The sequence below is a fragment of the Trichosurus vulpecula genome, chromosome 6, assembly GCF_011100635.1.
Source record: "Trichosurus vulpecula isolate mTriVul1 chromosome 6, mTriVul1.pri, whole genome shotgun sequence".
NCBI lineage: Eukaryota > Metazoa > Chordata > Mammalia > Diprotodontia > Phalangeridae > Trichosurus > Trichosurus vulpecula.
In genome coordinates this window covers 205465840-205491768 of record NC_050578.1, presented here as the reverse complement: position 1 = coordinate 205491768, position 25929 = coordinate 205465840, and the positions used below count along the sequence as shown (strand labels likewise).

The 25929-nt window shown below is 39.7% G+C and overlaps 1 protein-coding gene across 1 annotated transcript in view; it reads right to left on the bottom strand.

Moving 5' to 3' along the window:
* Nucleotides 1-25929, bottom strand: part of SORCS2 (sortilin related VPS10 domain containing receptor 2) — a 265638-nt gene that overhangs the window by 56709 nt on the left and 183000 nt on the right. The window contains exons 13-16 of the mRNA XM_036765080.1: nucleotides 19632-19752; nucleotides 17146-17279; nucleotides 15788-15916; nucleotides 5667-5838 (exon numbers count right to left, since the gene is read on the bottom strand). Of these exons, the coding sequence (XP_036620975.1) occupies nucleotides 5667-5838; nucleotides 15788-15916; nucleotides 17146-17279; nucleotides 19632-19752 (556 nt within the window). The remainder of the gene's footprint in view (nucleotides 1-5666; nucleotides 5839-15787; nucleotides 15917-17145; nucleotides 17280-19631; nucleotides 19753-25929) is intronic.

Genomic DNA, 25929 nt, shown 5'->3' with positions numbered 1-25929 from the left:
TCCATCAATTCCAGTGACTTCTCCATTACCCTGTATTTTGCTTCCCCATATTTGCCCCCTCTGCCTGGAATGTATTCCCTCTTTACCACTTTTTGGAGACTTTTCCTGATCTACCCACAACAAACTCAGCTAGTGTTCTCTCTTTCCTCTTCAAATGATCATGTACATACTCATCTCTCTTCAGACAGGAGGGGTGGCCCGTGCAAATGCTCAGAAATGTGCACTTATGGAGTGTCTTATGAGTGGGAGAGTGAGGAGACAAGTGTGGATGGATCAGAGGGTGGGTATAATTTCCTCATACACCACAATCCAACTCCTGTTTCTATGACTTTGCATGTTCTATCTTCTCTCCCTGCCCCACCTGCCCCCTCTCCCAAGCCTGAAATGTTTCAGCTTCCTGGAATCTTTCGTTCTTTATAAGATTCCATTCAAGTGCCACCTTCTCCTCCAGGCCTTTCCTGGTTCCTGCTAGGGCCCTGCCTCCTAAAATGACCTTGAATTCATTTGATGCACACATACCCAATGGTATGCTTAGTTACACATGTACATATTACATCTCCCATCCAAATGTAAGCTCCTTGAGGGAAGGGAGTATGTCACATTTTATTTTTTTGGTCTTTGCATCCCTGGAGCTTAGCACACTGATTGGTATATAGGAGAACTCAGATGCTTGCTGACTGATTGGGATCCTTAGCTTCCTTTCAGGTTCAGCTCGAACCTTTCTCTGTGGAAGTTTTCTTGGTTTCCAAATTGCTAATGTCTTCTCCCCAAATTATCTTGTATCCATTTTGTATATATTAGATTTTGTCTTATTCTGTCTTATACTGCTGGGAACCAGGCCTCCATGCTATGGATACTTCCCACATACTTCCTCTCTATAACCCCTCTTCTCACTTCCCCTTTTAGTATCCAAAGCTTTGTTTGTGGTCTTCCTTCAGTAGAACGTAGGCTGTCAAAGGGCAAGGGCTGACTTATTTGCTTATATTTGTACCCTCAGGGCTCAGAACAGTAGCTGGAATATATAAGTGTTACATAAATACTTGCTCCATCTATCATTGATTATCTGTCCATCCATCTATCCATCCATCTATCTTTCTATCTATCTGTCTGTCTATCTATTTATATGTATCCATCTATCTTTCTCTGTCTCCATCTCTATCTCTATCCACCTATATCTATTTACCTATCTGTCTCTATCTATCCATCTATCTATCTCTATCTATATCTATCTATCCATCTAGCTATCTATATCTATGTATATCTCTATCTATCCATCTATCTATATCTATCCATCTATCTATATCCATCTCTATCTATCATCTATCTATCTATCTATCTATCTATCTATCTATGCATATATGTATCTATCTATCTATGCATATATGTATCTATCTATGTATGTATGTATCTATCTATCCATCCTATCTTTATATGCTGTCTCCCCAGATTATAAGAACCTCAAAGGCAGGGCTTATTTCACTTTTGTCTTAATGTTCATTCCCAGTGCCTAGAACATCATAGCACATAGTAGGTAGTTTGTAGATTAATGATTGATTGATGTGAATCCTACCTTACTTACTATATATGATTCTGGGCATGTCTGTCTTCTCTCCCTCCCTCCCTTCTTTTCTTCTCCTTTATCATCACCAAAACCAATAAATATATATTAAGTGCTTACGATATGCCAGATTCTGTGTTAAGTGCCGGTGATATAAAGAAAATAAAAAAAAAAACATGGTCCCTGTCCTCAAGGAATGTGTACTCTGATGGGGTTCTCTCTCAGCCTACAAAATGAGGATTTTATTTGTAGCGCTTATAAGGTTGTAAGGAACAAATGATTCAGTGATGTATACAGTTTGCAAACTTCAAAGAGCTACATAAATATAGTTTATTATTATCACCCGTGGAAATAAGAACTAACAAAATCTATTCTCTAGAGTAGTGGGTTTTTCAGGTTCCTTGTTTATCTAGGTTCTCCTTCTAGCAAATTGTCTGTATCCTCCCTGCCACAAGAAACATGGGCACTTGGTAGCTTCAGGATGATTTCACTATGTCCAGGGACACATTTCTTGCCTTTCTTTAGGCAGTGGTGCAGACATGCAGAAGAACCGGAGGGAGGGGAGGTCAAAGGTCATCCCTTCACTTTGAACAAAGTCACTGTTCAAGTTCAAACCCTCTTAGAAGCCTGTAAGTTTCAGCATTAAACCTGCCTTCAGTTTCTCTTGTGGTAATGCACAGGCACGTCTGATATTCATTCCAGTCTATAGGTGGCAGCAAATTGTTGTGTTTCCTGTACATTTCTTTTCTCAGTTTGATGTAAGAGGTAAAAATCAATGGAAAAAGTTTATTATTCTATGCTATGGGATACGCAAGTCCTTCTTCTCAGACCAAGCCCTGGAAGATGTTAGGGATCTCCCCGCTAATTCTAGGGACGTGACTTGTCTTAAAGAAGATGCAGTAACTGAACATAGCCTACGGTGTCTGATAACATTGGAGATGCTTTCAAAGAATCCTGACATGGTAGACTTGGGATGAAAGGAAAATGGAGCAAGAAACATGGAATCCTGGCACTGGAAGGGGGCTCTGAGTTCATCTAGTCCAACCATTTTATTAAAAAACAAAAGAGAAGTCTTCTCTATCTATGCCTTACCTGACAAGCATTCAACCAGCACCCACCAGAAATTTTCCAGTGATAGGGTACTTGTTACTTCCACAGAACCAGCCCCATTTCCTTTTTGGACAGTATTGATTTCTAGGAACCTTTTAATACTGAGCTTAAATCTGTCTTCTCACAATTTCTACCCATTGTTCCTAAGTCTACACTCTATGGCTAAGCAGAATTCATTTAGGCTGTCAGGTCACACCATATAGACTTCTGGATTTGAAGCCAGAAAGATCTGCATTCGAATCCTGCTCCAGACACTAGCCTTAATGTGATCCTGAGTAGCTCAGTTGAACCTCTGGGCCTTAGTTTCCTCATCCGTAAAATGGTAATGAAAATAGCACCCCCACCCCCACCCCCTTACAGGGTTTTTGTGAGGACAAAATTAGATAACAAATACAATGCAATTTGCAAACCTTAAAACGCTGCTTAAATGCTATCATTAAATTTCAATTAAATTCATTTTTTTTGCTTTTTTTTTGAGGGGGAAGGCAGGGCAATTGGGGTTAAGTGACTTACCCAAGGTCACACAGCTAGTAAGTGTGTCAAGTGTCTGAGTCGGGTTTGAACTTACGTCCTCCTGACTCCAAGGCTGGTGCTCTACTCATTGTGCCACCTAGCTGCCCCAATTAAATTAATTTTAAATGTTATCATTATGAATGCATGGAAAAACTTAATGATGAAAACTCTCCAGGAGTGGAAAGTCAATTAGTGCCTTAGGAGGTAGTAAGAACTTCATCCCCTGAGTTGTTAAGGATGGTTAACCACTTGTTGAAGCAGAGTAGAGGAGACTCCTCTTCAGGTCTGAGCATATCCTCCAAAGTCCCTCCCTAATCAGAGATCCTTTGAGGGAAAATGACTTGCCAAAGGTCACACCGATAGCCGATAGCCGGTTGCAGAGTCAGCATTATGGAAATCTTTCTCCTTTATCATTACTAGCCAGAGATATATTTTGGCAGCCGCCCATGGCAATGAAAGTGATAGGTGGGACTCCAGAGTATTAGGAAGTCAAAGAATAGAAGTATCAGTTCATTCAAAATATAGGTCCAATCCCCACTGAAAATAGGTTATGCCTGTTCCCTGATAGAATCACAGTGATGGAGAATGAAAGGAACTGAACACATCAACACAGAATGAGAGAATAACCCTACCATTTCCCTCCAGCAATATCTGAGAAATCAAGGAATAGGGACAGGGACAGAGATTGGCCTTGTGTATTCATTTGTATAATGAACTCCTAAGCCAGGAAACTCTCTGCACCAATGCAGGTCAGCATCATCTATTCAACTTATAGTTTTTGCCTAGGTCTCGGAGATATCGTGTGACTTCCCAAGGGTCATACAGTAAGCATATGTCAATGTGGGAGTTAACTCAGGTCTTCCTGGCTCCAAGGCTGGCTATACCATACTGCTTCTCAATGGAGCAGATCTACTGTGTTATTATAGATATAGGCTCCCTCTCCCTCTCAAATATAAATTATACCTCTGAAACCAAACTGACCAAACTCTAGCTTCCTTAATATACTTCATACAAGACACTCCATCTCCCAACTCCCCAATGTCATTTTCCCAGGCTGTCTCCCATTCCTGGAATGCTCTTCTTCCTCATCTCTGGCTTCCTTCAGGTCTCAGCTAAAGTCCGCCTTCTACAAGCAGTCTTTGCTGATTACCTTTAATCCTAGCACCTTCCCTCTGTGATTTTCTTCAATGTCTCCTGTATATATCTTGTTTGTATGTAACATTATGGATGTCTTCTTTCTCAAAATACTGTGAGCTACTTAACAGCAGGGACTGGGTTGTTTTTTGTTTTTGGTGTTGTTTTTTTTTACTTTCTTTTGTATTCTTATTGCTTTTTGCAGTGTTTGGTACATAGAAGGCACTTAATAAATGCTTATTAACCTATTTTGAAATAAGAAAAATATAGGTATACAATAAAACATTCAGCTTTACTACTCTACTAGCATCCTCCTCTAATTCTGAAGTGCAGAGATTTTTAAAATCTATGTTAATATAATGAAAGTGATGTCAAGTCCTGGAGGATCATAGGATACCGATTTAGTGATGGAAGGGAACTGGGAGAGCATTTAGTCCAACCTCATAATGTTTAAGGATGGGGAAACTGAGACCACAAGTGATTATGTGGACCTGGCTAAGGTTATGTAGGTAAGAAGTAGCAGGTCCAGGATTTGGACCCAGGTCCTCTGACTCAAAACCCAGTTCTCTTTCTACTATACCACTCTGTATTTCTTTATAAGGAGGTTTCTTTGGTACAGTGAAAAGAACATTGGTTTTGCAGCCAGAAGGCATGGGTTGGCATATTACCTCTTCAATTTATTGAACAAGGCACTTTACTTTTCCATGCCTCAGTTTTCCCATATGTAAAATGGAGGTGCTAAAACTTTCACTGTCTTCGTCATAGGGGTGTCGTGGTCATGCAACACAATATTTTGTAAACATTAAGTACTGCACAAAGGTCAACTCTTATTTGTCCTAATTTCTGGTGTTCCCAGAATTCTCACTTCCTTCTGGAATTCTCATCTGCTTCCGGGTTTCTCTGTCCCTCTCCCTGCGACAGTAACTTTGAAATCGAGCTCTCTTTCATTCAGTTTTTTCAGAGGACTTGGGCTGGATCTCTCCTTTGTCACTGTCACATTCTATTGTGTATTGTGCTTATTATGTTGGACCCTGTGTATTAAGATGATAGATACTTTGAAGGTACATTCTGTGCCATATTTATCTGTGACTGCCACAAAGCTTTGCACACAGTAGGTGGTAAATACATGTTTGTTGAATGGGATCGAGAAACTGCGTCTTCAGCCAAATGTTGTGACTTGCATTTGGTCCCACTTGAATGAAAAGCTGAACCCTCAAGCTGCTAGGGAGTCCTCACATATTTTTCTTGGCAGCCAGACTGTTTTGAACACTGGAGAGTTCAAAGGTGAGCCATATCATTATTCTAACCTCCAGGAGCACCACAGGAAGGCTTAACATAACAGCTCACTTACCTGCTCCTGTCTGACCACAAACGTGACGTCCTCTCCGGGCTTCACAGCGACTGTCTCTCCTTTGATGCTGACTTGCAATCCTCTGGGGGCTGTCAGGGGACACTGATGCTGGAACACATACCGCTGCAGGTCCACACCACCTTCACAGACATTAGACACCACTTTCCGGTACCTACAGCAGATGAGAGAGAAGTTCTTGCAGAGACAGCTGTGGCTTAAGCAGAAAAGCCCTGGGTCGGGAGTCAGAAGGACTCAGTATGAGCTCTAACTTGGACATGGCCTTGCTCTGTGACTTGGGAAAGTCACCATACCACAGCCCTCTGAGTCTCCACTTCCTCATCGAGAAAATAAGGATAAAAATCATTGTGTTCTGCAACTCAAGAGGGAGGATCAAATGAAAAATCTGCAAATTGACTTGTAAACCATAAGAATACATAAACAGGCTTAGAACAGTGCCTGGAACATAGTAGGCACTTAATAAAAGGTGACTGATGGATAAAAGTGAGTTTTAATATTTTTTTTTCCTAGTTTATGATTTCATCAGTGTCTAGAGATCTCTAGTGAGTAAACTCACTTTACCAATGCAGATCAGCAGCGGTTCTTAGAAAGTTTCCTGGGACTGAGAGGTTAAGTGAGTCACAGAGCCAGGATACTGTTGAGAAGGGACTTGAACTCAGATCATCATGACCTTGAGTTTAGGTCTCTATCTTCTAAACCAAACTATGTCTCATTAATAATAAAGGATACTGGTAGTAGTATTAATAATGTCTACACCAGCAAAACACAAACTCTGGGGATGAGAATCTTTGCCCTTCCTACCTCACAAAGTTGTTATGAAAATCACATGAGATAATAGTAATTATAATTAACATAAACATATTTAGTCAGATTAATTAGTATCAAATTATTGATGTGCAATTATATTTAATTATAATTTAATTGTTTTAACTAATTTTAATTTATGTTAATAAATGTAAATATGTATAAAATGTATAAGGTTTTGCAAAGTAGTATAATATGTTATCTTGATCATCATAACAACCCTGTGAAGTTGATGTTATTATGATCCCAATTTTACAGATGATAAAACTGAGGCTGAGAGCTTCCTGACCCCAAATCCCCTCTAGCCTTCTGGCACCAATCTGTCTCAGATAATAGATGTGAAAGCAGATCAATATAAGTTATCATCATCATCATCATCATCATTATTATTAGCCCTTGAGGTCAGGATCTCATTCTCCTATGGATTTCTCCCAGGACCTAGAATAGGAATATAGGAAGTACTCATGAAGCCTGTGTTGAATGGCTGACTGAATAAATCAAAGTAGTGGAACACAGTGAAAGGAATGCTGAATTGGCAACTGAATTTAGCACCCCAAGTTCGAGTTTCGGTTTTGACAGTTATCATCTGTATGAACTGGGCAACTCATTTAGTGTCTCTGGGCTTCGGTTTCATCATCTATGAAATGGGAGGTTGGACTAGGTGACCAGTAGGATTCCCTTCAGACCTAAATCTATGGTCCTATGGCTGATGATGCTGTTGACTTCTAAAAGGCATATTATTCTTTAAATGATAGCATATTACATAGAAAATGGGGTACTAGACTTTGGAGTCAGGAAGTTCTGGGTTCAAATTCTACCTCAGACACTAGCTATGTGACTCTCAGTTTCCTCATCTGTAAACTGAGAAGGTTGGACCCAATGGCTTCTGAAGTCTCTTCCATCTATGATGCTATAATTAATTTAAAAAATCACTTGAAATATGTTCCTGTTTGGAAGATTTCTTTAAGAATTTCAGAACATTCTCTGAAATAACAGGAGGCACTTTGGATAGATCATAGAATGAAGGCCTGAAATCATTCGCCTGTTACCTTAACAGCCCCTCCAGGGTATGAAGTGGTTTCACATATATGATTTCATTAAACCCTCACACCTTGTGAGGTGAGCAATTTCAGTATCACCATCTCTTCAGATAAGGCTCCTAGAGGTTGGGTCATTTTTCCAGGATGGGTCAAGGGAACTCAGTGGCTGTGCAGAGAAGAAACCACAAGTCCTCTAATCCAAATCTAATGACCTCTCAAAACTCTGCCCCAAAGCCTCTCTTTTTCACCCCCCTACACTCTTGACAAGGGGATAGTGATGTTTCTGCAGAGTGGAACATAGCCGTTCATATTCCTATAGTAAAACATAGGTTTTAATTGTCAGGGGACTAAAAACCTCACTGTAGTCAAGAGAGAACACTCATCAATTGTCTTTGTTAACTGATGAGGCAGCATTATAGTGGGAATGGCTGTGAGGACTGGATTGGAAGATGGGGGACCTAGGTTCAAGTCTTACCTGTGCCATTGACTATGTGTGACCTTGGGCCACTCACTGCTCTCTGAGCCTCCATTTCTTCTTCTATGATATGAACATATTAGACTAGAAGGTATCCTAAGGCTGCTTCTAATTCTGACATTTTATATTTTAAGATTTAAGCTCCTTGAGCTTCCTTTTGTATCCTCGGTGCTTAGTAGAGTACCTGGCACATAGTAGGTTCTTAATAAATGTTTATTGACTGGCTGACTGATTTAAAAACTGATCCAGCTCTGACCTTCTATTTAATTTGTTGTAATATGCATTCCTGCTCTAAAACTCTATGAAATAAGGCATTTTTCTGTAACTAAGGTAAAGCTTATCAGCATAGTATTGAGATAGCAATGTACAAAGACATATTTTATTTTGGTACATTTTGGGGGGAGTAATGATAATTCACAAAAGAGCACATTTCAGAATGACCTATTATTATTAAGTGTCTAACATAATTGATTCACAGCTGAAAAGAACCTCAGAGGCCTAGACCAACTCACTCTTTTACTGTTGAGGAAACTGAGCCCCAGAAAGGTTAAGGTCACTCAGATAGCCTGTGTCAGTGGTGAAATTTGAATCTGGCTCCAGAGCTAGTAGTCATTTTTAATATATTCAACTTCTGTTAGGCTACCATATTCAAATAATACTATATCTACCAGTCACCTGGGAAAATGAGATCTTCTGCCATGTAATAAATCAAACAAGTTGATTCTTACTTCCTGATTTTGATAGGTCAAAGATGGTCTTGAGAGGGTGGGGAACCAAGATGGCAGAGTAAAGGCAGTCACTTGCTAGGGCTCTCCTAAATTTCCCTCCAAACAACTTTAAAAGAATGCCTCAAAATCAATTCTGGAGCTACAGAACCAACAAAAGGATGGGGTGTTCAAGACGACTTAGAAAGTTGGCAGGAAAGGTTTGTTTTGTTGGGGTAAGAATGAAGCACAGTCCAGTGCAGGGCCCAGAATGATTCTGTTGCATGGTTCATACATAATTCTGGGTCACAATCCCAGGGTGTGGAAGAGCACCAGCACAGTAGAGTGTGCAGCTACAGGGTAGTGCATATTCTAATCATAATTTCAGGGCAGAAAAGAGTACCTGTGGTCACTCACAGACAAAAGCACAGGCCAGGAGAGCAGTAGCCATACCTCTCCTTATATGACACCCCCATGGAAGAACTGAAAACTTACAGATGCCTAGAGCTAGCTCTGAAAACAAAACAGGAAAAAGAACCTGAAGACTTGAACAGTGCATAGCTCAACTTTAACATAAACCTAAAAGTAAAAATGAGTAAACAACAACAACAATAAAAAAAGAACCTGATCATATAAAGGTATTATGATGAGGGGGAAGATCAAAATACAAACTTAAAAGAGGACAATGTCAAAAAGTTACATTTAAAGCCTTAAAGAAAAATGTGAATTGGTCTCAGGACCAAAAAGAATTCATAGAAAAGCTCAAAAAGGATTTTAAAAGTCAAATAAGAGGTAGAGGAAAAATTGGGAAAACAAATGAGAGTGATGCAAGATAATTATGAAAAAAAGTCAACAGCTTGGTAAAGGAGGCATAAAAATTATTGAAGAAAATAACACCTTAACAAAAGAATAGGCCAAATGGTAAAAGAGGCACTAAGATCCACTGAGAAGAACTCCTTAAAAAGCAGAATTGGCCAAATAGAAAAAAAAGATGTACTTTCACTGAAGAAAAAAAATCCTTAAAAAGTAGAATTGCTCAAATGGAAAAAGAGGTACAAAGGCTCACTGAAGAAATACTTCCTTAAAAATCAGAATTGGGAAAGTGGAGGTTAATGATCCTATGAGACACCAAGAAAAAATAAAACAAAATCAAAAGAATGAAAAAATAGAAGAAAATGTGAAATATCTCTTTGGAAAAACAATTGACCTGAAAGCCAGGATTAAAAAAAAGAGCCTAGACATCATAGTTCAAGAAATTTTTGTGGAAAACTGCCCTGGTATATTTGAGCCAGAGAGTAAAATATGAATTGAAAAAAAAATCATTGATTTCCTTCTGAAAGAGATCCCAAAATGAAAATTCACAGAAATATTATAGCCAAATTCCAGAGCTCCCAGATCAGGAAGAAAATATTGTAAGCAGCCAAAAAGGAACAATTCAAATATCATGGAGCCACAGTCAGGATAACATAAGATTTAGCAGTTTCTACAAGAGATTGAAGGGTTCTGAATATGATATTCTTGAGGGCAACCAAGAATCATCTACCCAGCAAAACTGAGTATAATCCTTCAGGGGAAAAATGGATATTTAATGAAATAGAGAACTTTCAAGCATTCCTGATGAAAAGACCAGAGCTGAATAGAAAATTTGATTTTCAAATATAAGACTCAAGAGAAACATAAAAAAAGTAAACAAGAAAGGGATATCATAAGGGATTCAATAAGGTTAAACTGTTTGCATTCCTGTATAGGAATTTGATACTTGTAACTCCTAAAAACTCCATCATTATAAGGGCAGCTCTATCCCAGTGCTCTATCCACTACACCACCTAGCTTTCCTGATGGAATACTATTGTGCTATAAGAAATGACAAGGACAGTCAAGTGGTGCAGTAGATAGAGTGCCTTGTCCGGAATCAGTGAGAATCATTTTCTAAGTTCAAATCCAGCCTCAGACACTTCCTAGCTGTGTAAATCTGTGTTAACCCTGCTTGCCTCCATTTCCTCATCTGCAAAATGAACTGGAGAAGGAAATGGCAAACCTCTCCAGTGCCTTTGCTAAGAAAACCCCAAATGGGATCACAAAGAGTTGGAAATGACTGGATGACAAATAAGAAGGGACTAGCAGGGTGCTGTCAAAAAAACCTGGGAAGACTTATATGAACTGATGCAAAGTGAAGTAAGCAGAACCAGAAGAACAGTGTACAAAATAACAACAGTATTGTATGATGATCAACTGTGAATGACTTAGCTATTCTCAGCAACACATCAGTCTCAGACAATTCCAAAGGACTTATGAAAATGCTATACATCTCCAGAGAAAGAACTGAGGGAGTCTGAATGCAAATCAAAGCATACTTTAAAAAATAAAAAAAGCAGACTTTCTCTATTTTGCTTGGGTTTTTTTTTGTTTTGGTCTGAGTTTTCTTTCACAATATGACTAATATGGAAATATGTTTTGCATGACTGTATATATATATATGTATATATATATATATATATATATATATATAAAATCTATATTAAATTGGTTGCCTTCTCAATGAGGGGGGCGGGGAGGGAGGGAAAGAATTTGGAATATTTTTAAAAAATTAATGTTAAAATCTATTTTTCCATGTAATTGGATTTTTTTTAAAAAGGCTGGTCCTGTCTTGCAAAGTAGCAAATGGTGGGATACCACATGTTACTCACATTATCAGAACAAATGTCTTTCAGGGTTTTTCTATATATATATCAAAACTTATTTTCTGTACTCTTGTTGAGTTCCCCTCCTCTCAATTCTCAGTTACTATTTAGGTTATAGCTGAGTGAAAATAAGAGAAATTTTAAAATAAATTCATTTTAAAAAATTTCAAATAATATTGTGGGAGACAGAAAAAAATGGAAGTCCTGGGGTAGTAAAAAGCCTGGGAATCAGGAGCTTTGACTCACTACTTAATTGTGTGACCTTGGACAACTCATTTTCCCTCCTCTGGATCCTAAGTTTCTTCATCTGGAAAATGAGAGGCTGTCCTCGAGGACTTAGGATGCTCACAGAGTCATTAGACTTGGAAGGGACCTTACAAATTTACTCTAAATCCCTCCCCAATTTTATATTTGAGGAAACAGAAGCCTAGACAAGTGGTTTCTACAGATAATGGGATCACACACATCATTTCCTCCTTTCCCTTTCTCCACCTGAAACTTGGATTCCATCCTAGGAATGACCAGGTGTCCTGGTGGGTTGTGAGCATTTCCTTATTCTGCTGATAACCAAGTCTCCACTTAATTTACCGCTAGTTCTAAACCATGCAGTGTGGGGTATACATGCCCCCCCCCCAGTTTCCAGCTCCCCTTGATATGTTTTCTTCCCTTAGCAGAATGAGGGCATGGACTCGCTTGCATTTGTATCCCTAGCACTTTGTTCAATACCAGGTATCACATGGTAAATAAGGATCAAGGGGCTGGGAAGGGAATAAATATTTATATAGTAGCTACTATGTGCCAGGTACTGGGCTAAGTGGTTTGAAATATTATCTCATTTGATCTTCACAACAACCTGTGAGATAGCACTGTTATTTTCCCCATTTTATAGTTAAAGAAACTGAGGCAGACAGAGTTTAAATGGTTTTCCTGTGTCAAGTAAGTATCTGAAGCTACATATGAACTCATGTCTTCTTGACTTTAGGCCCAGTACTCTATCCACTGGGCCATCTAGCTGCCAATGCTAAATGGTATGTAAATACTTTTTCATTCTAGCTATCTATCCAATTATCTATCTATCTATCATCTTTCTAGGGGCAGCTAGGTGATCTAGTGGATAGAGTGCTGGGCCTGGAGTTAAGAAGACTCATCTTTGTGAGTTCTAATCTGTCCTCAGACACTTTCTAGCTGTGTGACCCTGGACAAGTCACTTAATCTTGTTTGCTCAGTTTCCTCCTCTGTAACATGAGCTGGAGAAAGAAATCACATACCACTCCAGCATCTTTGCCACCCCCCCAAAAAAAACCCAAATGGGGTCATGAAGAGTTGGACATAATTGAAGAAAAAAATCAGCTGTCTTTCTACCTGCTTATCTGTTTACTTACCTATCTGTCTAGATAGCAATCCATTTGATTTTGCCAGCATCACATACCCTTGTCCCTGATTCTAACTGAAACAGGTGGTATGAAGGTGAGTTTGCAAGGTTGAGCATGGGGCCAGAGAAAAGGTAATGAGCAAAGAGACATAACCATGGAAGGGTCAAGAGACTTCCATTGGCCCTTGATTTCCAACATAAGGTTTCTCGGGGATTAGAATTCCTTGAAATGGGTCAGAACTGGGGAGAAAGGCAGAAGTTGTGCTCTTAATAGCTGCACAAGCAGCAGCAAAGGAATGCCTTCAAAGTTTTCATATTATAAGAAGCCAGGCAGGAAAAAAGAAAACAGGTCAAGTTCAAAGTAAAGTCTTGCACTGAGCCATCTCCTTGAGTGACGGGACCCAGACAATGGCTGCACGTGTGAAGTTAGGCAGGAAATAAAAGAAGGCTTCTTTGTACCTGGAGGAGCCTCTGGGAGAGAGAGGGAATGTGGAACTTCAAGGCCAATGCAGATTCTTCTTTCCTCCCCACCCCCCTCCTCATCAGAAGAACCTTCAGAGGAACTCCATGTCCCTGAATGGTACAATAGAAGGCGGAGACAGAGGAATCTATATTTGGGGAAAGGACATAGACAAGCTTCTGTGTGTCCAGGGAAGGACACGCATCTACCTCAGGCTGGCTCTGGTGATTGCAGACCATGAATAAATATCACAATTTACATTTACATGGTGTTTTAAGGTTTGCAAAGTACTTTCCTCACTATAACAATGTGAGGTACATAATCTAAGGATTTTTATTGCATCCATTTACAGATGAGGAAACTGAGGTTCTCTGAAACAAGATTCAAGCACAGGTCTCTTGATTTCAGGTCCAGCACTCCATACCAGGCTGCCTCTCAGATCCAGGCTATCTGAGGGTCAGTCTAAAGCCCTGGGGAGGATTAGCCAAGAAGGGAAAGCTTATGGGGGAGACAATGTGACTGCCTTTAAGAAGAATTTTCATTTGAAATAGAGATTTAGATTTATTCTTCTTGACCCTAGAGGGCAGAACCAGGACCAAAAGGTAGAAGCTATAGGAAGGCAGTTTTAGATAACAGGTAGGGAAAAACTTCCCAACATTTAGAGCTAATTCAAAGTGGAATGGGATACCTTGGAAAGTAGTGAGTTCTGCATCATTGGAGGTCAAATACGAGAGGTTGGATGATCACTTATCCCATATGTGGTGGAGATGGCCTATAGGAAGACATTCCTGGTCCTCGTTATTTGTCTTCCCTCTCCCATTCCCCCTCCTCCTTATCAAGTAGGTATTTATTTGACATAATGGATAGACCCCAACTGAAGTGAGGAAGATTTGAGTACAAGTTTTGCTTCAGGTACATACTGGCTGTGTGATATTGGACAACTCATTTAAACTCTCAATGACCCAATCAACTCTCCAAGACTATGTACTGCAGAATTGTTTTTAATTCGCACTAGCGATAGAGGGTGTATCTTCCCTGGGAATTCCCCATGTCAATGAAATCATAGGTCAGCTTCAAAAAAAGACCTGATGATATGTTGCTGTCCCCTAGAATGGAATGTAAGTTCTTGGATACCAGGATCTGTTCCTTCTTTGCCTTTAAAGCTACAGTGGCTAGTACATTTGTTGTTCCGTCATTTTCCAGTCATGTCCGACTCTTCGGGACCTCATTTGGGATTTTTTTTGGTGAAGATACTTGCCATTTCCTTATCTAGCTAATTTTACAAATGGGGAAACTGAGGTAAACTGGGTTAAGTGACTTGCCTACTATCATTCAGCTAGTATGTATCTGAGGTCAGATTTGAACTCATGAAGATAAGTCTTCCTGATTCCAGACCCAGCACTCTACACGTTGCATCACCTAGATAGCACACAGAAGTTTTAAAGTTTTACTGAATGGGATTAAGCAGCTGGTAATCCAGCTGAGAGAGGACTGAACTTAGAGTCAGGAATATCTCAATTAGGATACTATCTCAGATATCTACTGGCTGTGTGACTTTAGGCAAGTCACTTACCTTCTGGTTTCCTTATTGGAGAAATGAGGGGATTGGATTTAATGGTCTCTAGGGCTGCTTTCAGCTCATTTAGATTTACTGTGCTGCAGTAGGTCGAGGTTTGATTAGATGGCCTTCAACTTCCTTTACAACCACAATATTCTGTGATTCTTGCCAGTGCTCTAGGCCAGATATAGAAAGCAGGTGCTGCCTTCCAGGAGCCAAGAACACTCACTCCTAAACTTTATAGCCCAAGAAGAGTGTCCATTACCACAAGCTTGAATCTCTCTGATTTTGAGATAGTTTTTAGTTTTATAGAAATTACTCAGGATCAAGATCTTTACCTAATCCGAGGAGACTGCCTTGTACAACCTAATTGAAATATCTTTGGATATAATCTAATAAATAATATAAACAAAATAATAAATAAATAATGTATATATATATATATATACTTATAGATATAGAGCAAATAAATAAATAGATAGCTAGATAGACAGAGAAGTAAATAAATAAAATAATCTAAGATTCCAAGCTACAGGGCACCTCCGAGATTATCCATTCTAACACTCTCACTTTACATTTGAGAAGATGTATCCCAGAAAATGGAAATATCTTTGTCAAGGTAATGTGGGTAGGTAGTGGGTAGAAAAAAGTCAAGTATAGTATCTAGGTTTCCTGATCAGCTCTCTTTCTCCTACACTATGCCAACATTTCTCAAGAACCATATTTCATACCTCTGGCACTTGGTATTTACAAAGTACTTTTCATACATCTCATAATAGTCCCCTGAAGGAGGCAGGGAAATGATTTTTATTCTCATATCTATCTTATCTAGAGGAGCTAAGAGGGAATAAATGGCCAATTTACGGCTCAAACTCGAGCCTCTTGGTTACACGTTCAAGATTCTTTCCACTAGCTCACTCTAACAATAGTAGTACGAAGAAATACTGACTATTCTGGATTGTTCTGTCTCCTGGGTATGAGACAGAGAAGGCGCCAGACCCACACTTACCCTGGGCTGCTAGTGTATGCCTGCCCCAACACACAATCTTCAGGAGGCAAGTCAGGATTAAACCAGAAGTTTGCAAAACACTTTTTGGCTTCTGATTTTGAAGGTGCTGATCGTTCAAAGCCGTAATCACTAAGAGAAGAAAAGAGAGAGGAGAGATGATTAGTGATCACTATAGTCATTTCAGGGCAGTCCCCTGCCCAGCACAGCCCGGGAAGGGGCAAAGTTAAGAAAATCCGTTTAGAAAGTATCACTGAATTTAGAGGGCTCTAGAGGTTATTTGATCTAACCTCCACATTTTTTTCAGATGAGGAAATTGATGTCTAATAAGGGGAGATGACTTGGGTATATAGACTCTCACTAGAGTATTCCTTGCTTTTCATGAGGACTAATGGCTATGTGAAGGATTATGGAATGGTCCTGGAGGTTATGGGCAGCAATATGGAAAGACTCCCTTTCTGATATTTGTGAGCACTGAGCAGTTCAATAACTTCCTTAGAGTCACATAGCCAGTATAGGTCAAAGGTGGAACATGAACCCGGATCTTCCTGATCTTCCTGGCTCTAAACTGAGTTGTGCTGTTTGCCACCCTCCCCATCCCAACCCTGAGTCTCTCTCTCTCTCTCTCTCTCTCTCTCTCTCTCTCTCTCTTTCTCTCGTTTCTGTCTCTCCCTTCCCCTCATCTCCTCCTCTCTCCTTTCCTCCTCTCCTCCTCCTCTTCCCTCCCCTCCCCTGTCCTCCCTTCCCCTCCCCTGTCCTCTCCTCTCCTCTCCTTCTCTCTCTCTCTGTCTGTCTCTCTTTCTGTCTTTGTCTCTGTCTGTCTCTCCTCTCTGTCTCTTATCTTTCTCTCTCTCCTATTCTTTGTCTTTCTTCTTTCTGTCTGTCACTTCTTTGTATGTCTCTCTCCCCTGCCCTCCTTTCCCTTTTCTCCTTCTTTCTCCCCCACCTTCTTTTCTGCTTCTCTTTCTCCCTCTCTATCTTGCACTGTTTCAGTTTCTCTCTCTTCCTCCCTCCTTCTCTTCCCCCTTTCCCTGTGGAAATTTGATATCCATTTCCTAACCATGAGAAGAGTAATGTACCAATATTCTATACATTTTATGTATTCTAGTTAAATATGTTTGTTTCTTATACCCCCTGCTGTATTATAAGCTTCCTGAGGGTGGATACTGTGTCTTATTGAAACCTTCTTTCTGTCCTGGCATGGAGCACAGCATGATATACACAGTAGGCAGTTCATAAGTGTATCCTGAATGTGCAATTGATTGAATGTATTTTTAATCTGTGCCTACACACAAAACAGCCCCTTTCACCCCAGGGGCCACCCAGACTCGTCAAGGACAGGAGGTTTTCCTCGGACTTACCAAAAGAAATCTGAGCTTGAACACTTGCACACACTGGATGTGAGCACTGATGTGAAGCTCTGCCCCTTGATACACCATGATGTGGTCTTTCTCTTCCGGAAACTCCTCTGTTGGCCCATGATGCAACGATTGCCCTGTAATCAGCAAAGATGTCAGGGTATAGCACGTGATGGTGAAAATTCTAGTTGAGAAGAGGGAGACCTTTTTATTCTTTTTGTTATTCGACCAAAATTTGCTTATCGAATAATGAGCCATGTACATTTTGTCATCAACAAAGACGATCTGGTCTAAGTCTCTCATATTGCAGGTGAGCAACTGAACCTAGAAAGAGGAAGAGAATTGCTCAAGTCCTACCACTAGTAAGTGACAGAGCCAAGATTTGTACCCGAGTCAACTGATTCCCCATCTAATCTCTGTTTGTCACATCACTCTGGACAAGACCATGGAGTGACAGTACATGAGAATGATCTCCTAACACACCCCTAAACCAGAACTAGATTTTGGCATAATCCGAATAGCCTGCTTTTCTATCTAAACAATGTCTGTCTTGGCCCTGATACATGGCAATCTGAGAAGCTCTAAGTGTCCCCAGACACGGTTATATTTCTTTCTGTTTTAAGTTTTGTACCTCTTAGGGCCCCTCACCAGCCTTAGAACCATTGTTAAAATATATATTTCATTCTGTGTGTGTATGACATGTCCATCACCTTCTTGAAGAAATTATTCAAGACATAAAATCACGGGATCTCTTTGTGACCTGCAAACTTTTGGCTTTTCTCATTTCTTATTTCAGAATCATATTTTCCAACACTTTTTTCATGCCTTCTTATCTTATGCCTATCTTTGCACTGAAGTCAAAGAGCATCAAACTACATGTTGATTTAATGCAGACCATCTTTTAAAATTCTTTCTTGCATTTCTCTCCTGCAGGGGTTCTTAATCTTTTTTTTTTTCTGTGTCATAGATCCCCTTTGGCAGCCTGATGAAATCTATGGACCCCTTCTCAGAATAAGGTTTTTAAATGCATAAAAATAAAACACATAGGATCATAGAGGAAACCAAAGTTTTAGTAAAATAAATAAATAGTAAAAATAAAAGATGTATATGTATATATGTACATATATAATATAGTAAAAATAAAAGATTATATATATGCACATATATCTTCATATATAATATAGTAAAAATAAAAGATGTATGTGTGTACATATGCATATGTAACATAGCAAAAATAAAGATGTATGTATATATATGCACATATACCTTTATATATAATATCACTTACATGTGATATATGGGAAATATATTTTTGTTGTTGTTAAGCTCTTTAAGTCATGTCTGACTCTTTGTGACACCATTTGGGGCTTTCTTGGTAAAGAGGCTAGAATGGTTTGCCATTTACTTCTCTAGCTCATTTTACAGATGAGGAAACTGAGGCAAAAGGATTAATGACTTGCCCAGGGTTACATATCTAGTAAGTGAGGCTGGATTTGAACTCAGAAAGATGAGTTTTCCTGATGGGATATATCTATATCTATATTTACATCTATTTCTATATGTATTTCCCATCCAAGGGAAATTGAAATTTACCCTAGGTTAAGAACCTCTTGCCCACGTCCTTATTCTCTGCCATGTATGTTCTGTAAGCTATAATTATTTTCTTGGGTGTCTTTTTACAAATGCTTATTTGTGAATACCGCAATAGGAGATGACCCAAATGTCCCAGGAATTCATGGTTCTTGGTGCCTTTGGAGACAATGAAAAAACACGATCCCCTAATTCCTTTATTTGGACTGCCAAATAAAGAGAACCTGTGACCCATGCTTTCATTTAGCTGTAACTTCCTTTTTTCCTCTCATTATATTTACTTTGAGCATTTCAGGACTGAGACAATTCAGCTCCATTAGTAACATGCTTGCTCCCCAATGGTCATTAGTAACTGGAAAAGGATCTCCCATTTGTGGTGCTGAGAGCAAAGTGAATGCTTAGAGACAGGCATAAAATGAGGTGAGTCTTTGTCTCCTCTGTCCCCCTTTTACTATCCTACCAATGTCATTGCAGAAGCAGCAGGGGCCTGAGGACTGTTTTCCATTTTTCTCTATTTCAAGGGATTGCCGTGATCAAAGAATTCATCACTGAGTAGCCAACCTATTGTTAAAAAGATTCTTTGGACCTTGGTGGATTAGACCTATTAGTCTATTGCAGGGACTAATGGAATTAAATTATTGGTCTGGTGCAAACTGTCAGACCTTACACTCTGATGTGGCACAGCTCAGGGGACCCAGGTTCACATCCAGTTCACAGTGAGGCATCATAGGAGGACTTGTTAGAGAAAGCCACCAAGTTTTGGGTCATCTGTCCCAGGGCCCACATTTGTATATATCTTATTCCAATTTCTGGTCCATTATGGATGACTGAGAAACAGTTAAACTCAGTGTCGTCCACGCACAGTAACTGCTCTCTCCTTGGCAGTTCCCTCAAAATACCTGTAAGTTGGTGAGATTCCAGTAGTCATAATCATCCTCAGTGCATTGTCTGGGAAAAGAGGGTCTGAAGTCCACTTTCACCAGCTCCCAATCTGAACGGAAACTTATGTGACCAAAGACCCTGGTAAGGGAGAGAAGAGAATATATGGTGAATTCCAGAAATATTCATTTGTTTACCACACCCCCCCTCCAATATCTGTTGAATGCCCACTGTGTGGAGGGCTTTATGCTAGCTTCTGGAGGAGATATTACAGTGAAGAAAGGAAAGACTCTGTGCTTGCCCTCATAGAGTTTACAGTCTGGAGGGTTGGGGCAGGGAATATAAGATAAATGGATCATAATGCAATTTGGAATGTGAAAATGCAATGAATAAAGCACAAAGAAGTACATTAATTCTGAAGAAGGAGATATCATTTCCAGCTAGAGATATCAGCATTAGGTGGAACTTTGGGTAATGTACATGAATTTGACAGACCAGTCTCCTCACTACTCTTAGGTAGAAATTACAAGGAGGCAAATTTCAACTCAATAAATAAACAGAATTGACAAATACTCAATGTTCTCCAATAATAAAATGGACTCCCTAATGAGCTGGTAGATGAATTTTGGGGAATATTCGGAACAGAATTTATGGGCTTGATGACTGACTCAGATGTCTTTCAACTCTGAGATACTATGAATTTGTAATAAATTATCCCTGCCCTCAAGGGGCTTACAATCTATTTGGGGAGGCACAATGTTTATATGTAAAATAGAAAAAAAATTCTAAATAGTAGACAGTTGAGGACTAAATGGTTTGCTGGAAAGTGTTAGGCTTCCAAGATGGCAATGTGAAGTTTAAAGGACACTGACTGTGGACACAGAGAATTTGGGTTCAAATTCTGCCTCTGATGCTTATTAACTATATGACTTTAGGCAAGTCACAACCTCCTTGGGGATGCGTTTCCTTAACTAGGAATGAAAAAGATTGGAGGAGCAGACTCTGAGGTTTCTTCTAGGTATAGATTTATAGTCTTATCATTTCATAATGTTGTCGTTTGCACATAAATATTTTAAGAGAAAAAGGGAGGGAGGGGAAGAAAATCATCATTTATTAAGTGCATATTATGTGCCAGGCACAGTGCACACTGTACTTTATATATAAATATTATCTGATTTGATCTTCACAACAATCATAAGAGATAATTACTTTTATTATCCGCATTTTGCAGTTGAGGAAACTGAGGCAAATAGTGGTTAAGGGACTTGCATAGGGTCATATAGCTAATAAATATCTGAGGCCATACTTGAGCTTGAGTTTTACAGACTCCATGCTCAGTGCATTCTATCCATTGTGCGATCTAGCTGCCTCAGAGGAGGGGAAGGTTCAGAAGGTGGTATTGTCAAGGAGCCAGCTATTTCTGCCCTTGGAACACAGAGTCATCATGACCCAGATCTTTAGGGTATACTGTACCTTAAGACCTCTAGCAGCTCAAAATAAAGCTCATTCATATCAGGGTAGCATAAATATAGGGCAGCTAGGCAGCACAGTGGATTAAGCACCAGATTTGGAATCATATTCATCTCATGAATTCAAATCTGGCCTCAGACATTTACTAGTCTGGTGACCCTGGGCAAGGCACTTCACCCTGTCTGCCTCAATTCCTCATCTGTAAGATGGGCTAGAGAAGGAAATGGCAAATCGCTTCTGTATCTTTGCCAAGAAAACCCCAAATGGGGTCATGAAGAGTCAGATGTGATTGAAATGACTGAATGAACAGCATAACCATAGACACATTGGAAAAGCTAACCAGTGAACATGACTCCTTAATACCCTGTATAACTAGTTTGAAAATACCAGCCCAGAAGCCTGGGCCAACCCTGCTTCTAACAGTTGGTTATAGGCAGTCTTAGGAGGGGAAAGAAGCTGGTGACCTCTTTAGGGTTATGGACAACAGCTGCTGTTTTCTATCCCACAGATTAATTGTCCTGCTTTCTGATTATAGTAATACAGAGAATGACCATTCATTCTAACCAGTCAATGAAAATATTTATATTATACACAAATAAATTTATATATACTTTGATACTTTAATGGATGTATAATGTTATTGATATGAGTAATCTCTCAATGGCTATAGATTGTAGTATATGTGTATATATATATGTATGTACACATATGTGTTTATATATACACACACAAAAGTAAGCACACATACTCTATATATGAATATATTCATATTATGGTTATATATGAATTATATATTTGTGTGACATACATATACCTACAATACTATATATGTATAGGAATGTGTAAATATATAGGATTTCAGAGAAAAGGAATCATTTAAGAAAGCTTTATGACAGAGGTAAGGCTTGAGTTAGGCCTTGAAGGATACGTGGGAAGGAGTGAAAAGTGTATTTCAGGCATTAGGACCATCTTAAACAAAGGAACAAAGTTTTCTGACCCAGGATGTGAAGGCTGGAGAGAATAGAGAATACATGTCAGGGAATGGTGAAAAATAAGACTGGATGGTTAAAGTGATGGTCACATCACAAAGGGTTATGACTACCCAAAAAAAGAGGCATATCCAGAAATGAACAGACCAACCCTCTTGTGTGGCTCATGACATGTCTCCAAAGGCCAATGCTGAGAGAACAACTAAACGTCTAGGTTCAATTCCTTAAGCCAAATGAATGAAAGTGATGAAACGAGTCAACAATTCTACTGTCTTCTGCTCAGGTTGGACCCATCCAGAACACTGTGACTACATAATTCACTGACAAATGAGTTGGTCCACATCAGAGGAGTAGGATGACTAGGCACCTTAGAAAGAAGAATTATGTAGTAGAAATAGATCTGGATTTACAGTAATAGGAGCTGTGTTCAAATTAATACCTAATAACCATGTCATCATAGTATTTTTGGCAGAAAACCACTCCATTTTGGGGGGGGCGGGTTCGAATTTTTGTTTTTTGGTGACAGACTGCCTTTACTCTAGACACATCCCTTTTTCTTGCTTGCCATCCCCTCTCTTTTCTAGGTGCCACCATTAATCTTCCATGCTAGAAACATGCATCTCCCATGCCACCTTTCACATGAGAGGTGAGAAAGCAGTGAGATGTTCTAGATAGAGGCCTGAAAGCAGTGAGATGTTCTAGATAGAGGCCTCATCCCTACTTGGTGGAACTTTGTGATGACTCTTGGCTTGTGTACTTCTTCTCCCACCCTGACAAACACTAGCTCTTCCGGTTTCTGGTTGTACTGTTGTCTCTGTGTATTGTGACTGTGACAGGAACTTTTGCATCCTATCCTGACTGGATCCTGGTTGTTCCCTTACCCACTTCCTCATGCCCTTGGATATCTCCAATTAAGTTTCATAGCCTACAATTCAAAGTTAAAATGTGTCAAATAAAACACATATTGCTTTGCTTTACTGCATGTCTACCTTTCTGTGCCTCAGTTTTGTAATTTGTAACATGGGGGCGAATAATACTTACATTGCCTGCCTCAAAGGCATGTTGTAAGGAAAACAATTTCTCAACCCATAAAATGCTATAGAAATATGGGATATTATTAATAATCCATATCACATCAAGGATTATTAAGAGAATGATGGATATTTAGCTTGCATAATCCAACTCAAGCCAACAAATATTTGTTAAGTACATCCTTTGTGCAAGGAGGCCCTGTCATTGTCTGGAATGTCAACTGAGTAAAGGTAAGACCTTCAAACAAGGGAAACCAAATTTAACAACACAATGTGGGAAGTCATACAAATTTGCTGGTGATGTCCTTGCAAAGACTTGAGAAGGAGTTTGGGAAGAGATTCTGAACTGGGAGGCAAGATCGACTTGATGTTCCCTCTATGAAGTGGTACAAAACTGTAAGTCCTTTACTTGAAGGGGTGATGCAACTTTGCATCTTCTCCAGTGAGGAGGATGAAGGTGCTTAATATGTTTGGTGGATTAAATTGCATTTCAGTAGGAAGAAAACATGATCATAAACAGGGGTTCCCCCCGCCTTTGTTCCTAATAACACGAGAGAAAGAAAGTGAGAAGAGAAAGGCAGAGATGATCAATTTGAAATCATTCACTTTAAGATCTCATAGGGGGGAAGGAGGAGGCAAACCAAAGTGTTATTATTATCTGATCCATAATGGATGACTACAAAACACTGGCTAAAATGTGGAAATGAACAAATCTCCAGCCACTCCACGTTCATCGTTGAACTCAGACGGAGGCTAATTTGCACCTATTAGCTGCTGTAAAGAACTGCCAGAGAGGGAAAGATCAAGACATTTTATTAACAAGTCAAGTGAAGGAGAAGGCCCACCTGACCTCAGGATCATCGGATCATGGCTTAGAACCAGAAAGGACCTTAGATGGCATCTAGTCCGAGCCCCTTTGCAGTTCTCTAAATGGTTCAGCCGGAGCCTTAATGGTGCAATCATTCCTCCTCCCCTCAGGCCTGATTTTAGTGCAAAGTCACTATGCTCCATGTCCTGAGTGACTTTTAACAAATTGGCTGAGATGTAACAACTGTTTGCTCTCTGTGGGATAGGACCTGGTCTGTTATTTCCTTTGGAATGGGAACGTACTCTAGCACTACAGGTCAATAATGATGATAATAGTAACAATAGCCAGGATTTATATGCTAGCTTTAAGGTTTGCAAAGTGCTTTGCAAATATTATCACACTCATCCTCACAACCCTGGGAAGTAAGTGCTGTCATTATCCTTATTTTACAGACAAGGAAACTGAGGCACAGAGAAGTTGAATAATTTGCCCAGGGTCACACAGCTAGTGTTTGAGGCACACGTAGAACTCAGGTCTTCCTGACTCTAAGCACAATAGCCTATCCCTTGCACCATTTCACTTCTTCACCATCTCAGGTGAGTACCTCCCTTGCAATCTAGAGACAAAATTGTCAGTGGCACTGAGAAGCAGTCATTTGTGCAGGGTCCTGCATTCAGTACATAGAAAAAGAGGGACCTGAACCCAAGTCTAGCTGATTCTGAAGCTGGATCTCTACCCACTATGCCAGGTGTCTCTTTGATGTGCATTGTGACTGGAAAAAAGGAAGCAAAATTATTACCAATAACTACAAATAATAGGTCTGGGAAACTCTTTTCAATTTGATCAACTCAACCTCTGTGTATTTGTCTCCAAATACTATTTTAACCATATTTCATCTGTCTTCCGCTCTCTCTGTCCCCCTTGCTTACACTATTAACTACTTCTAGAATGGCCTTCCCTTTCCTAATTTATACCTGCTGTGATCCTCAAATTCCACCTCTTTCAAAAAGTCTTCCCGATCCCAGAGCTATGATTAAGAATTTTTGTCGGTGAGGCAAGGACCGCAGATCAGTGGGACTCCCTCCTTGCAGGAGGGAGGCAGAAACACTGTGATAATGGCATCATCGTTGCTGATGGTTTGGAGGCAGCAGCTCCCCTCAACCTGTGCAAGGATTGTAAGGGTTGCCAATGGTCTGTGTCCTGCAAATTCGGCACTTTGGTACAAAGTTTCAACCATCCCACCCTAGTTATGGTACCTAATCTCCTATCTAAGGACCTTTTCCCTCTGACCTAATACATAACTTTTTTGGCTGCCCTAAAATGCACTTATTATCTAATGCATATTCTAGATATCTCTCCATTCATTGTGTCCCTAGATTATAATCTCTATGAAAGAAAGCCAAGGCTAAGTCTCATCTAAATTTCCTACCTCCTGCAATGCTCAGCACAATTCTCTGCAAACAGTGCCTATTGATTGAAAAAATAATGTGATATTTCTCCACGTACCATTTAAGCTCTGTCCAAAAATAGCTACCTATGGGGCATGTCTCACAATAGGCTGCATCACAAATGCTTGGAATACTCACAAGCCCTATAAGACACAATTCTTCCACTAAGTATACCATGGCATCCATTGAGACTTGTAATGGAGCAGCTGGAATCTTGCTTTAATACCTTCATTGGTCTCTGTTGTAATTGGCAACTTGTCATGATCCAGAATAGCCTCTGGGACAATCAGTTTTAAGATATGATGGTGCCATTGGAAATACCAAGTCGTTCGACATTTATAGAGACGATGGTACATCATCCATATTCCCATGAGATGACATTAGAAAGCAGTTAGGAAGATGGCTGCATACTTCATTATTATGGGAAAATAATAATTGAGCTAATACCTTACATTTATTTAGAGTCTGGAAGGCTCAATGGATGTAAAAGAAAATGCTATTTTGGTCTAATTAATCCTCACAATGTACCCAGGAAGTCCTGGCTTTCAATGAATACAAAAATTCAGCTAATG